Below are 14112 nucleotides of genomic sequence, written 5' to 3'. Positions count from 1 at the left end.
AAGCAGTCTCAGGCCTGGTCTACACTGCGGGAGGGAGGGGGAGGTATTGATCTAAGATATGCAACTTCAGCTACGAGAATAGCGTAGCTGAAATCGAGATATCTTAGCTCGAATTAAAATTACTTACTTCGCGTCCTCACGGTGCAACGCGGCTCCCCCGCTGACCTTCCACCTCTCACCGAGCTGGAGTTCAGCAGTTGATGGGAGAGCGATTGGGGATCAATTTATCACGTCTGCACTACACACAATAAATCAATCCCCGATAGATCAATCGCTGGGTAGTGTAGACATACCCTCTGTCTCTGACATGTTCCTTCTCAAAGCTGCTGTGGCTGAGGGAAGGGCTGCTGAAAAGCCTGTCAAAGCCATATGGAAGAGACTTGAATAATATACCATACATGCACTGTAATCAGAGGAGAACCACATATGTACTACACTTAGGAAGAAATAAGCAATTGCACAAAAATACAAAAATGGGAAATGATTGCCTTGGAAGAAAAGGATCTGGGAGTTATAATGGATCATCACAAACAGCGTCAAGAATGTAATACTGCTCAAAAAAAGCACTTCATTCTGGGATGTATTAGCAGGAGTGTTGTGAGCCAAGCAGAAGTAATTATTCTACTCTACTCACTGATAAGGCCTCAGCTGGAGTACTGTGTCCAGTTCTGTGCACCACACTGTGGGAAAGATGTGAACAAACTGGAGAAAGTGCAGAAGAGAGCAACAAAAATGATTGACGTTCTAGAAAACGTGACTCACGAGGAAAGATTGAAAAAATGGATTTGTTTAGTCTGGAGAAGGGAAGACTGAGGGAGACACGATAACAGTCTTCCAAGTATATAAAGGGAAGGGTGATACATTGTTCTCCTTATCCAGTGAGGTCAGGGCAAGAAGTAATGGGTTTAAATTGCAGCAAGGGACATTGAGGACAGACATTAGGAAAAATTTCCTGTCAGGGTAGTTAAACACTGGAATGAATTACCTAAGAAGGTTGTGGAATCTCCATCACTGGAGGTTTTTAAGACTAGGTTAGACAAACACCTGTCAAGGATAGTCAAGATCAGTTCTCAAACTAGGGGTGGGCCCCCTGCGGGTGCACGGAATGTATTCTGCAAGGGCATAAGGGGAAAAAACCCTTATTCTCCCTTTTTACCCACAGCAATGACTAACTAGCAAAGTTGAGTCATCTGGATGTATCAGGTCCTCAGATAGCGCTATGCATTTTGATGGATTTCTGCTAAGCTTGTGTAGTATTATTCAAAGTTGTTGCCATCTATATGTTAATTTAGTTGCTATGACGAAGTGTGCAAATTTACTTGAAAGCATCAACCACAATCACAGTTTTGCTTTTGCCTCTTATTACAATTGATAATTGGCTCCGTTTGAATCAATGCCTTATTGTTTTTAAAATTTAGTAACAGCTGCATGTTGATTTTTTTAATTGGTATATTTACTTATGTGGCAGGTGGGGGCATAAACTCCTACAGTTGCAAAGAAGGAAGGGTGAGAATCACTGGTCTAGGTAATAGTTTGGACTAGATGACCTATTGAGGTCCCTGCCAGTCCTACATTTCTATGACTCTTATGTCATGGCCCATTAAGGTTCCACCCCTATATAAGCTCCTTCTTTCCCCCTTACTGTTAGTACAACTCCTGGATCCCGGACACTGAACGTTGCATTTTCATGCAAATCCCAGAAACCAAAAGTCTGAGCAGCTAGGATTGGGAACGTATCTTTAACATTTTCCCCTTTAGAACTCTTCTGTTCTTGAGTTTCATGGCGTGAACTCCCCCAGCAACAAAGCACAACACCACCACCCTCACCATCTCTGCTCCAAGTGCGGGGCACACTTCTCTGCGTGCCCTCGCTGCTACGAACACAGAGCAGCGTACGCATTACAAACAAAACACCCTCCCTGCCTAACCACAGTCTGGGGCGCGCACACTGCTCCCCCGAAGGTCAGGCGGCTTTAAGGACATGCACAAACTCCGACCACCTCCAGGATGTGCCAGGGAGGTGCTGGGATCCTGCTGTTAAGGAGGGAGGGGCAGCAGCCTAGAGGGAACCGGGGAGAAGTAGGGGTGCTACTCAGGGAGTCCCTGGGAGCGTCCCCCAGCTGCCCGCCGGACAGGCCAGTGGCTGAGAGGATGCAGATGGGAAGCTGGAGCCTTTTCTTTGCAATCCACCCCAGACGGCCGCCGAGGAGCCCGACCCAGACTGGCTGCAGCCGCGCACCGGCAGGGGGAAGTCGCGGCAAAGCCCTAACCAGCCCCAACGCCGCCGCCGGCTGCACGGCACCAGGGGCGGGGTCTGCTCCTGCCCGCCCCCGCCGGGCCAGGCCCCCTCCTCCCCCTGCACCTGTCTCCCGCCGCGCCCCGACTCGCCGGCAGCTCCCGGGGCGCGGAGCCGGAGCCCGAACCCGCCATGGGCCACCTGCGGGGCGGGTTGCGCTGCGTCAAGTTCCTGCTCTTCGCCTTCAACTTCGTCTTCTGGGTCAGTGGGGCCGGGCTTTCCTGGTGGCCGCAGCAGGTTGGGGCCGGGGGCTGCGGCGCCGGGGTCTCTGTGGGGCGGGAGCTGGGAGGCTCCTGCGGGGCTCGCTTGCCGTGCTGCTCACCCTGCGGGCAGGACTGGCATCCACCTCGGCTCGCCTGCTTCTCGCAGACCCCCCTGACCCGGGGAACCCCTTCCCCAGCTGCTCCCCCCCCCCAACGCCCACTTCTCCAGGGACACCTGCAGGCCATCAGCCACGTGGGGGGGGGGGGAGGAGCGCTGGGTCGCTGACCTCCAGGTAATTAATCAGAATGAAAAGGGAATATACATTTGACTGTTATATTTTCTACTTAGTTTGGGGGATCCCTCTCCTGCACCCTTAACATGATTTTCTCTTTTGGGCTTATAAGGTCTTCAGGGCAACAGCTGTTTCTGTCTTTGCTGCATGTCAGTGCTATGCAAATAATAAGTAAGTACGCACACTGCCCTAGTCCCCAGGAGCAGATGCCACAGCTGTCCACCCATTGGGACACATTTCAGCCTGGCCTTATCCTGGATTTTGGTTTGGTGCTTGCAATTTTGCAGGCACAAGTAATTATGGATGCTGTTTACATCACTTATTTAGGCATCTACAGATCAGGAGGAAATCTTGTCCATTCTATTTAAACATGCACCTGGCACAGTAACAATATTTGTAGGTATGTTCATTGGGGGTGCTAAAATATTGTGTTTTAGAATGCTGTCTTCCTTCATAGAAACAACCCTTAATTTCAGCATCCCCACAATCACTTGCTGAGGGAGTAGTCACCAAGCCCTAGGTGTAGTTTTGGGTACACAAGTTGAATAATAGGCTTGCATAGTGTCTTTAGCAGTTTGGCTTAAGCTTCTCAAACTCTGCTCTTGATCTTGTAAACATTCTGTTCTGTGAGGCTCATTAGCAAGAATATTTACTTTGGGAGTGATGTTAATCGCAGAACTCCAAAAAAATGCCAAATTAATATCTGATACTCTTAGCTTTTGACATAAAACTCACACTCTTCTCCTCCAGTTCTAAATACCTACCAATGTTACCAGCAGCTAGAACAAAATAGCTAGTGGTCTGTAGTGAAAGAGTAAATGCGGGGTTTTGCCCAACCATACAGGAATAGAAATAAATAACTTCATCTATACGTTAACTCCTTTCTTAATGTTATAATTATGTTCCTGAAAAATGTGACTTTAAGCAAAACAATGTTAAGTGAATCCAATATCCCCATAAGAATTCATGTAAATAGGCGGGGTTAGGTTCCAGGGAAATGTTGTTCACCAGACAAAAGACATTATATTTATTTATATATGTACATATTTCTATATATAATTACACACACACAGTATAAGTTTTAAACAGTTTAATACTGTACACAGCGATGATGATTGTGAAGTTTGGTTGAGGTGGTGAAATCAGAGGGTGGAAGAGGGTGAGATATTTCCCAGGCAATGCCTTACTGCTGAAGTGATGAACTAGCTTTTGGCTGAGCCCACAAGGGTTAACCCGTTGTTGTTAATATAGCCTCACACTCTACAAGGCAGCAGGAATGGAGGGAGGGGAGACAGCATGGCAGACAGAGACACACACCCTGTGTGTGAGAGAGAGATGAGCATTGCCCCTTTAAGTACGCTGAACCCACTCTAAGTACATTGCATTGTTAAGTAGATCAGTAAATTGAGACAGCAGCTGCTCCCAGGAAGCTCCCTCCATCCTGAGCCCTGTCGTGTTTCTCCCTCCCACCCCCGATGGAGATGGGATAAGTGGGGTGCAGGAGCAGTGGGGAGGGGGGACACCCTGACATTAGCCCCTCTTCTCCCACCTCCCGCACAGCAAGCAGGAGGCTCCCAGGAGCAGTTCCAAGGCAGAGGGCAGAAGCAGCACAGGGCAGTGAGGGGAGGGACAGCTGAACTGCTAGACAACTGGTAGCCTGCTAGGTGGCTGCTGCACAATGAACTTAGGGGAGCAGGGAGCTGATGGGGGGCTGCCGGTCCACCCTGGTTCTGACAGGGCCGCCCAGAGGATTCAGGGGGCCTGGGGTCTTCGGTGGTAATTCGGCAGCGGGGGGTCCTTCCACTCCGGGATCCGCCGCCGAAGTGCCCTGAAGACCCGCGGCGGTGGCCCCCGCTGCTGAATTACTACAGAAGACCCAGCACTTCGGCGGCGGGTCCCACTTTGGCAGTAATTCGACGAGGCGAAAGGACCCCCCCGCCACCAAAGACCTGGAGCGGAAGAAGCTCTGGGGGCCTGGGCCCCATGAGAGGTTTCCGGGGCCCCTGAAGCGAGAGAAGGACCCTGCTCCAGGGGCCCTGAAAAACTTGTGGGGGCCACTGCAAGGCCTGGAGCCTGGGGCAAATTGCCCCACATGCCCCCCCTCTGGGCGGCCCTGGGTTCCAAGCCCCCACCAGCTAGCTGCAAAGGGCTGCTCTTCCTGCAAGCAGTGGACAAAGCAGATGGCTGAGACATTATAAGGGAGCACTGCACAACCTTAAACAAGCATGTTCCCTAATTGATCAGCCACTTAATGAAACAACGTTAACCGGGACGACTTTAAATGAGGAGTTACTGTACATATTGGTTTAACAAAAATCATAGGAGCTGTTTATTCCTTGGCATTGTTCTGGAAATTGGTATTTTCCCAGTACTGTGCTGATATCTGGGCTTGGGCAGTGCTGATAACCATGAATCGAAAGAAAAACAAAACCATCCATTGTTGGAAACCATGGCTCTAAATATGGAAATATTTTCACAATCATGTAAAATTGCTTATTTGGATGTTTTGTCCAGTGTAGTTCTCATGTGGAGCTTTATTAAGCCTCCATGTTAGACTGTGAGAGCGTGGACCTGTGGTCTTCCAGCTGATACACCTTGTCTTGGTGAAGTGGTAATAGGAGATATTCTTGTTTTAGACATAACCAAGACAGGAAAGAAGGATAAGTATCTCACCCAGTTGCAACAGTCACAGGATATGTTTGTTTCAGCACAGTGACTTTGCTGTAACATTGTGGGAAGCAAACTTCTGGGCAGCGCACATATACATCAAAAGAAAGTTACATAATTTATGTATTACTTTAGATTTAACTTTTAAAATACAGTTTGCCTATCCAGTGCTCTGGGCTTCTTCTTTTTTTGTTGTTGTTTTGTTTTTAATAAACCTTAGGAAACGCCTCATCACGGAACAAAAAATTCTTGATACATAGAGAGGCAGAACTCAGCTGAGACAGCATCTTTCTTTAAAAATATGAAACGGAAATAGTTAACTTTCAGAAGTGCCCAGTTCCTCCCAGTCAAACAGTAAATCCACAAGCCAAGACATCATACGCATTCCAGCACCAAGCTCTTGTGAGCTGAGCCTATGAACCTGTCTGCTGCTGCTTTTACAAGTTCACCTTATGAGACAAATGCTTTCCATCGCAGTGTGGTCAGTTCATTGAACAACATCCTGATATGGTGATGAAACATCATCCATTGCAGTACCATACTGATATGGGATGATGTTGCACCAGCCCTCAAAACTTGAGACCCTCTAATGGCCACTTGAAGGAAAGCATAGCACAGTCTGTATTCTCAGGGCCTCCTCAAAATTAGGAGGTCCAGCTATGAGTAGGCTCCTTCAGTGTACAGATATGTGTACATACCTATCATGTTTGCTCACTAGGGGCGACTAGGCATTCAGGGACCTATCTACATGCACACACAAACACGTTCCGTATATTATCAGTGAAAGTAACTGGGCTTCCCACACAGATATTCCATTTCGTAGAGGTACGTTTTAGTGCCCTCATCACCATAGTATGTGAGTGCCTTCCTGTAGTGCATTAGATGGTGAGACTAGTATCTGTGCTTCTTTCCACTTCCCCATCACACAGCACAAAGAATAAATAATAATAATGTGTGTCAGGGCAGTGCCCAGGAGCCCCCGGCATGGACCAGGACCCCGTCGAGCTAGGTGCTGGACAAACACAGAACAGAAAAAGGTCCCTGCCCCAAGGAGCTTACTGCCTAAGTAAAAGACAGGAGACAAGAGGTGGACACAGATAGATGTGAATAAAAGAAAACAGTGAGACAGTATTGGTCAGTATGACAGGCAGTGATCTCAGCACATCTGCATGAGAGCGACCTGATGCTCTTCAGATGCACACTCAGTTCACACCATATGCTGCCAGTTGAGTTCTGGTCACTTCCGATAGTAATCAAAACATCAGATGGTTCATCTAAAGTTATAGAAGATAAATATGTTTCCTTAGCACTTGTGTGTACTTTAAACATCACTGGCTTTTTAAGCGCTTTATTCAGTGGCTTGTAAGTTTCTAGCAAAATTATCTTTTGGGCTGAATTTTCTCATTTTTCTTTTCAGTGGTTCTTTTAAAATTATTATGCAAGTATTTTGGAATGGAGTGAGGGGGATTTCTGCTCTTTTAAAAATAAAATCCTACTCATGCCTTTCTCTGCCTGGATAACTCAAAGCCAGTTTGGATAAAAGTTGCTGTCTATGTCATCCTGTGCTCCCACATGGCACAAGTGCAGATGTTCTAGAGATGCAGTAGATACCTAGATTAGATAGAGAGGGGTGCGGGTTTGCTAAGTCTGCAAAAAAAAAACAGTTTCAAAGATAAAGAAGTTACAAACAGGTGAAAACAGCATCCCTCATGTACCAGTGGGTGGTGTGTCATTTGCCTACCAGAAAAGGCAGGGCAATTTTCCACATACAGTCAAACATTGCAAGAGACTTAAAGTACCCCCAAAGTACTGCCAAACATACTAATAATTTTTTTTCTCTCCATGTATTACTAAGACCTTCTGTTTAGCAACAGATCATTGTCAGCCACTGGAGAGGTCTTTTCAGGCTAGGTATGTACAGGGTCCTCCAGAGTCTTTGCATACACCAGACGTGGCAAGAGTTCCCCTGTCTTTGAGATGGCAGTGTAAGGAGCACAGTTGTGTTTGGAGTCTTTCTGGATGTCAGTGCTCTAGAGGTCATGGAGTGGGACTCTAAAGCAAACGTGCAACGTGACAATGCATGTTAGGGCTTGCTGTTAATGCAGCTTCCAAGGCTGAGGTTTTATTTGCACAGAAGTCAGGAAATACAAGGAGCTGGTTCCCACAAATGTACTTTAGCTGCAAGGGGGCTTAATTATTGTTGCTGAGGGAGCTGTCACTTTGAATCCCTGCCTTTAGTGTGTTTAATATGTTATCCTTATTGCATCAGCCTAGTTTTTGCCTATAATGTAATTTTCTTAGCGGGAGTTTGTGCAGGGTGCCAGTGCACAATTTAAGATGCACAGTGAAGTATTTGTCATAGTTTTAACAACAGGGCCAGTTCTGATGATGTCTAGTTGAATACAAGCTAAAGGAAACTCTGTAATAATACAGCCATTAGCGATAATATTAGGCTGAAAGGCCCTTTCCCAGGACACCCCTTCCCATTTTTATTCTCTTAGACCTCTCAGCCGGAATCAAACCTGTTGCTCATTGCCCCAGTGTCCAATAGCCCAGGGCCACACCTCTTACTCACTCCCCCAGTGCCCAGTGCTGCCCAGCTTGGGGCCTGCACCTGTCACTTATCCTAGGCACATCGTGGTGTGTTGGCTGTGCAGGGAGCCAGTAGTCCATTTCCTTTCTCTGTGCTAATCCTCCTTGGAGCTGCCACTTGAGCAGAAGGAAGTTATAATGTTGGTTAGCACTAGGATTGCTTTGATATCTACAAACACAAGATGGCTTAGATTTTCCACTGCTGGAAAGCAGAGAGAGGAATCAAAGTCTGCTAACCAAAACCATGGCTTAATAACTTCTGACAGCCTCTGGAGATGTTGGCTATACACACAGGACCTCAGCTCCCTTAATTGCAAAACAATACAGCAGGGTTTAATGGTGGTGTTATTAGGGATGTAATAGGGATGTAAATACCGTTTAAAAAGTTAATCGTTTAAAAGATTAAAAATATTTTGTTTAAATGGTTAACCAGTTAAAGTGCTGGTTACTGGGGCTGATCCGGTTGCTGGGGCTGGGACCGCTCCGGCTGGCACGGGTTGCTGGGGCCAACCAGCCGGCCTGGGGGTTAATGGTTAAGGCACGTTAACTGGTAAGACTAATGTTAACATGTTACATCCCTAGTTATCATCAACTGTGTAGTTACAGCTCTTTGCCAGATATCCAAGCTCTCAGGGAGAGCTGCTCTGGATAAAATTGCCGGAGGTAATATTTATTTTCCAGTTTGATTAGTGATAATATAAAAGGATTTCTTTGCCATCAGCAATTTCTGTCTCTTGTAGGCAGATGATTTCCTAGAATTATACAATTAGCATGACCTGCATGTTGTAAAAGTGTTCAGTACAACTGGGCAGGGCCATTGGGTACCTAGAGAAGTGATTTTAGGAAGCCGTTGTATATTTGTAGCCTTTAATGTGAGAAGCGTTTGTCCACTTTAAAAAAAAAAAAGTTGATCACAGAGGCTGCTCCAGCTCCGCATTTCATCTCTCCTCACATCTACTATGTTTATCAGCTGGAAATAAGAAGAAGAACCACCACCTGGTCACCAGGCAGCTCTCTGTGGACCCAAGTTTGGGAACCTTGGACACAGGACACTTCAATTGCACTTTGAATAATTAAACCAATGTTGCATTCTCAGCAGAAAGTATGTGATATTGTAACACCGACCCTATATAAAGCCCATTCATAGCTCCCTGCCTCTGTACACTGAGGGAGAGAATGCTAAATAGACACAATTCTCTATCTTCTCTCCTACTGCTAACTCTCCAAGCCTGCAGAGCTTTCTTGTGACTGAAGTTCTATCCAGTATGAGACATGCCATTGTCAGTACAGAAAATATTTGATCTCATTCAAACAGCCTTCTACCTCTTTAGCAGTTCAGTGGGGCTTGCCCAGAGCTACTTCCATCAGTACCTAGTAGAAAATGTATATACAATACTTTGGATTCAGAATACTTGTAATTTTCCCCATGAACTTATGTTGTAAATAACTCCTCCTAGGTTATTCTGACAGAAGGGCTGTAACCTATTAGTCAACTGATCGGTATGTATCATTGTACCTTCTCCTGTGATGCTGCCTAAAAGCCTTCTGGAAACACAGACTTGCTCTGATCACTGCTTAGTATCCTGAGCAGGGCGATTCAGACTAAATATGGTCAGAAGGGTGCAGACTATAGAACCCAAGCTTGTTAAACAACTAAAGGATAATAAAGGCATTTTCTTTCATAGTATTACTTTTGGGGGGCAGTCGTGCCATCACTGTATTTACGTCTCACACCTAACAGTCCCCCTTCGATGAGGTTTCCCATAAAGGAAGGAAAGAAGAAATCTGTTGTGTCTGATGGAGCCACACTGGCAACTAAATGATACCGCTTTGGCTGGCAGGCACGCTTAAAGGGAATATCTGTGTTTGCCTATAGTAACTCTTCTGTTGAAATTGCTTCTCAGTTAAGAGCCTGCACAGTCGCACTGAATGAAAGACTTGCAACCCAGTCTGACTGGATGAATGTTTCCTAGGCAAGTCTGGGGTTCCTTCAGCCAGCTATGGGTCATTTAGGAAAAGTTGATTCCATAGAGACATTTCTACCATGTATGCCATTTGCAGTTTCATACTCTGCAGTTTTCCTGAAGTATGGTTAACTATTGAAAGTCTAGCAGGCCCAATTCATGGCATAAATGACGCCGAAAACACACATTTCCAGGGCAAAACATTAACATCTTAATAGAATTATTTTAAAGGACACAAATACTTTTTAAATAGCTTTTCACTCTTTCCCCCTTCTTTTGCATATTCTGTCAGAAGCTGCAAAATAGGCCCTCTACCTTACAGTTTCAGCCTTTTCTTTTAGGCAAATGTCGGTAGGGTATTTTCCCCTTTACCTTGTAGGTTTTGAATAAGGTTAAACAAAAGAGGAGCTGAGTTCAGTTTAAGTGCCACAGTTCCAATGCGTGCAGTGCCAATGTGCACAGTGCACTGGGAGTGCTGTTACTCAGCTGCAGCTGTGAATCCAACAGGACCAGTACAAAGCTTTGTGTTATGTGATTTCATGAAAATAATGGCTATCGTGTCTTGTTTAATGTATTGAGAAAGAAGACAGGTTTCAGTCTCTCTGTTTCTGGTTGGCTGGGAAGTTGCTTTACATGCACACAACTCTGACACTTTCAGTCAGAAAACTTGTCTGAACCTAGAAGGGCACACGTAGCCCAAGTAAACCTGAATTTCCCAGTAACTCCTACTGGTGACCCTAATAATCCTAAGGCGAGCCCATGAGTCTGGCTCCGCAGTCTCTAGCAGTATGATCGGGGCACTAGGGGACACTTGGCTTGTGTACAGTGATGAAGTTCATGCCAGTCCATTTGCCTAGGGAAGGCTATGTCACTGTGTGGGTAGAGTAAAGCCAGGCCCCAGAGCCAGTCCAACAGTTTGCTTTCTTGCCCTGTTGCTCACTTTCAGCCCATCCCCTCAAGTGCTGCTTCCAGTCTGTGCTGAAGTCACTAGCATCGGTACTGAACAGGTGCCCAGTAGGGTGTGAGAGACCCAGACTGACCCATCTTTGGCATGTACTGTCAGTTAGATGCCAAAGATGTGATGAAGCAGCGAGCTCCCTGACCCTCCTCCAGGTTGGGCAGCGGCTACAGATTTTGGCTCTGGACTCTGTCAACAGTGTTTGTTCTGTTCTGTGCTGGCTTCATCTTTACTTAAATTAGCTTTGTGGGATGAAGTCTGTTGGTATTGGCCCTGAGCTCTGGTTTGCAGGGTCATTCTGAAGCAGCCTCCTGTCCGCACATTGGTGGAGCCCTGGCAGAACTTCCCTTAACAGCCAGGCTGATGTCTATGGTTTTCATGGTCCTCTTTGAAGTGTCTGGATTTGATCCATGCTGATGTGACAGTTTCAGACGGATAACCTAGAAGGTATTTTTGCCCTTATCTACCATAGGAGGGTCCTTTGCGGAGCACCAGGAAATTGGCCATTTCTGCATTGACAGTGCACTTAAATGCTCTGCACTCAATTTCTCTAGGGGAGGATTGGGTCTGATCCTGCAAAGTGCTGAATACCTCTGCCCCAGTAACATTAGTGGGAGCTGGGGGACTCCTCAGCTCCCAGAAGAGGCTTAGCACTTTGCAGAACTGGGCCCATTATCTAAACATTTCTCCTGAGCTGACATCCCATTGCACTTGGTTTATATCAAATGGGATTCTTCTTGATGTTTGAAAAAACTGTTACCTTCTTTGCTAGACACGCAGTGTGTCCCTCATTGGGACAGTGCCCCCAACTCCCTGCTGGGGCTCTCGGTTCAATAGTGAAGACTGTCCTGTAGTAAAAGGCCACTATTACTCCCTGCACCACGGGTTGTCCTTGGTGGCCTCCCCTCCAAGGGCTGATCAGGCCTAGCCCTGCATAACTTCAGCACATTCCCCCCAGTGAAGTAGGATCTTTTTTCTGAATCTTTTTTTCCTGGTTTGAACGTGCCTCTAATCAGAATCTGGCATGTCTCGTGTGGACAATGCTGTTTGGCAGCTGGACCTCCTGAAACAGAGAGACTGTCATTTATAACCGAGGTGGGGGAGGAGTGTGTGCCCTGGCCTCATCTTCCTCAGAGATTCAGAGCAGCCACAGGCTGGGCCCATTGCGTCCATGCTCCTCCTGACTATGCAGCAGGGCCACTGATGCACTGGCAGGGAACTCGCCCGGCTCCAATGTCTGTTTACTCAGCTTCACAACGGCCACAAGATTTAGGCTGAAATACAGTCAGTGAAGTTATTCCTCTCCCACTAGCTCTGTACGAAGCCAGTGTGGGCTGGCACTACCATCTCAGCCCTTGGGCATGCACCAGTTCCATAGACCTCAGACTTATGTTCTGGGCTTAGAGTAAGCTGGGTTGGCCTGCCTTCAAATTACCCCAGTTGGGTAACTGGGGTGTTCAGGAGCAGAATGGGGAGTGGCTGTGGGGGTAGGAGGAAATGCAGACAGAAGAGAGGAAAATGAGATTTTCCCATTAGGGAACTTTCCAGTTGGTGTTTGTACACCACCAGGATACACCCAGATAACAGCACACTGGGCAAATTCTTCAAAATTCTGCTTGTTTGGACTTGTGGGAACTACTTTGTGGCAGCCTGAGCACTGACGCCCTTCCCCTATGCCTCTGTTTGGGCCCTATCATTTTGTGTGGCACTCAGAACCTACAAGGCTGTTTGGGGCCATTTTGATGAATGGGTGAGGTTGGTTCTTTATAATGTTTGAAAGTCATTAATGGGTTGAAAAGCATTGTGGTGTTAAAGAGCCAGAGGAGAGGATAAGGCCAGTTGTTCTGTAACAGAAATTTGTTGGTATCCAATATTGGGAGGTGCCTGCTGAGTTCTGCGACTTTATAATCCTGCAGTTTTGGAGTTTCCAGGAAGCACAAGGAATCACTCGTTGCAATTCTTTGGCATGCTGCAGCTCTTTCCAGGCCTTTGGAGTTCAGTTATTAACTGCTCTGTTTGCTTTCCAGCTGGCAGGGTTGGCTGTCATTGCCTTTGGACTATGGCTGCGATTTGGTGGGGTCCTGGGAGACTTAACTTCGGAGGAAAAATCCCCAGAGTACTTCTACATGGGTAAGTTAAGGGGCTTAGACTTTGGCTGTATCTCCAACCTCAGTTTCACCAGCAGGTACGATCCCAAACACTGCTCTACACAATACGTAAAAAATGGTGCTTAAAAGGTTTGACAGGTGAATGGCACGAACCTTGTCTCCTGCCCTTCCATGCCACATTAAGTGACAGCCTCTCTTAATTCTCTCTCCTTGGCAACAACTTTTGCAGACCTGAATTAATTCCTAAATATGATTTCATAGTTGAATTTTTCTGTAATGCTGGTGCTTATGAAACAGAAACTGGGAAGGATTGCACACTCATTCAGGTCTGCCCGCCACGGCACCCTTTGAGGCCTTTCCTTTCCGGTGCTAGCCAGCAGCATGGTGAAATTGGAGTGATCCATATCCTGCCACATTAGAAGCAGCGGCAAGAGCATGTTTCCATGAGATTGCAACAGGATCCTTTCTGCATATTTCTGAGACAGCTCCAAACACAATGAGAGGACTTACTGCTCATCGCTTCTTCTTGCCCCTGCACACACAGGCCCCCAATGTTGTCTAAGTGGAACTGGAACAAATCCTGACATGACTGAAAAGTAGAATTGCACTGTTGTCACCTCCAGCATTGTTCCCCCAACCTGAGCAGTGACTAGCCCAGCTCCTCAGCCCTAGGGCGCTTTACTTGGTCTTATGTAAATTTAAAAATGTAATTTTTCCAGAATTCCAGATGTGCTTTTCAAGCGCTGTTGGGGTGTTCTGGAGGGTCCAGATGTTACATGTATATTATGTGCCTGATTAGTTATTGTGCATTGCTTGCCTGTGGTTTCATACTTCCCATTTCTTCATCCATCCATTGCCAATTGTGAGACGCCTCCCATGCCTTTGATTTGTTTCCCCTCTCCTCTGATCACATTAGAAGTCAGATTGAGTCTATTTTAAGCTTTAAACGGGTTCATTTAATGCAATCTGATTATCACAGTCATTTCATCCTTGTCCAATGCCAAGTGCACAGCAGCAGCTGGGGAGCTCCA

The 14112-nt window shown here is 46.6% G+C and overlaps 1 protein-coding gene across 4 annotated transcripts in view; it reads left to right on the top strand.

Moving 5' to 3' along the window:
* Window positions 1-2357: 2357 nt before the first annotated feature.
* The window catches only part of TSPAN2 (tetraspanin 2), a 47274-nt gene continuing 35519 nt past the window's right edge, over window positions 2358-14112 (top strand). For all 4 annotated transcript variants that reach the window (XR_004000296.1, XR_004000295.1, XM_030561807.1 and 1 more), the window contains exons 1-2: window positions 2358-2497; window positions 13001-13103. Coding sequence is in view for 2 of the 4 variants with exons in the window: in XM_030561807.1 (XP_030417667.1) it covers window positions 2429-2497; window positions 13001-13103 (172 nt within the window). In the remaining 2 variants the exon portion in view is untranslated. The remainder of the gene's footprint in view (window positions 2498-13000; window positions 13104-14112) is intronic.

The sequence above is a fragment of the Gopherus evgoodei genome, chromosome 4 (genome assembly GCF_007399415.2).
Source record: "Gopherus evgoodei ecotype Sinaloan lineage chromosome 4, rGopEvg1_v1.p, whole genome shotgun sequence".
NCBI lineage: Eukaryota > Metazoa > Chordata > Testudines > Testudinidae > Gopherus > Gopherus evgoodei.
Note: the sequence above shows the minus strand (reverse complement) of the source record. Positions and strands in the feature narration are given on the sequence as shown.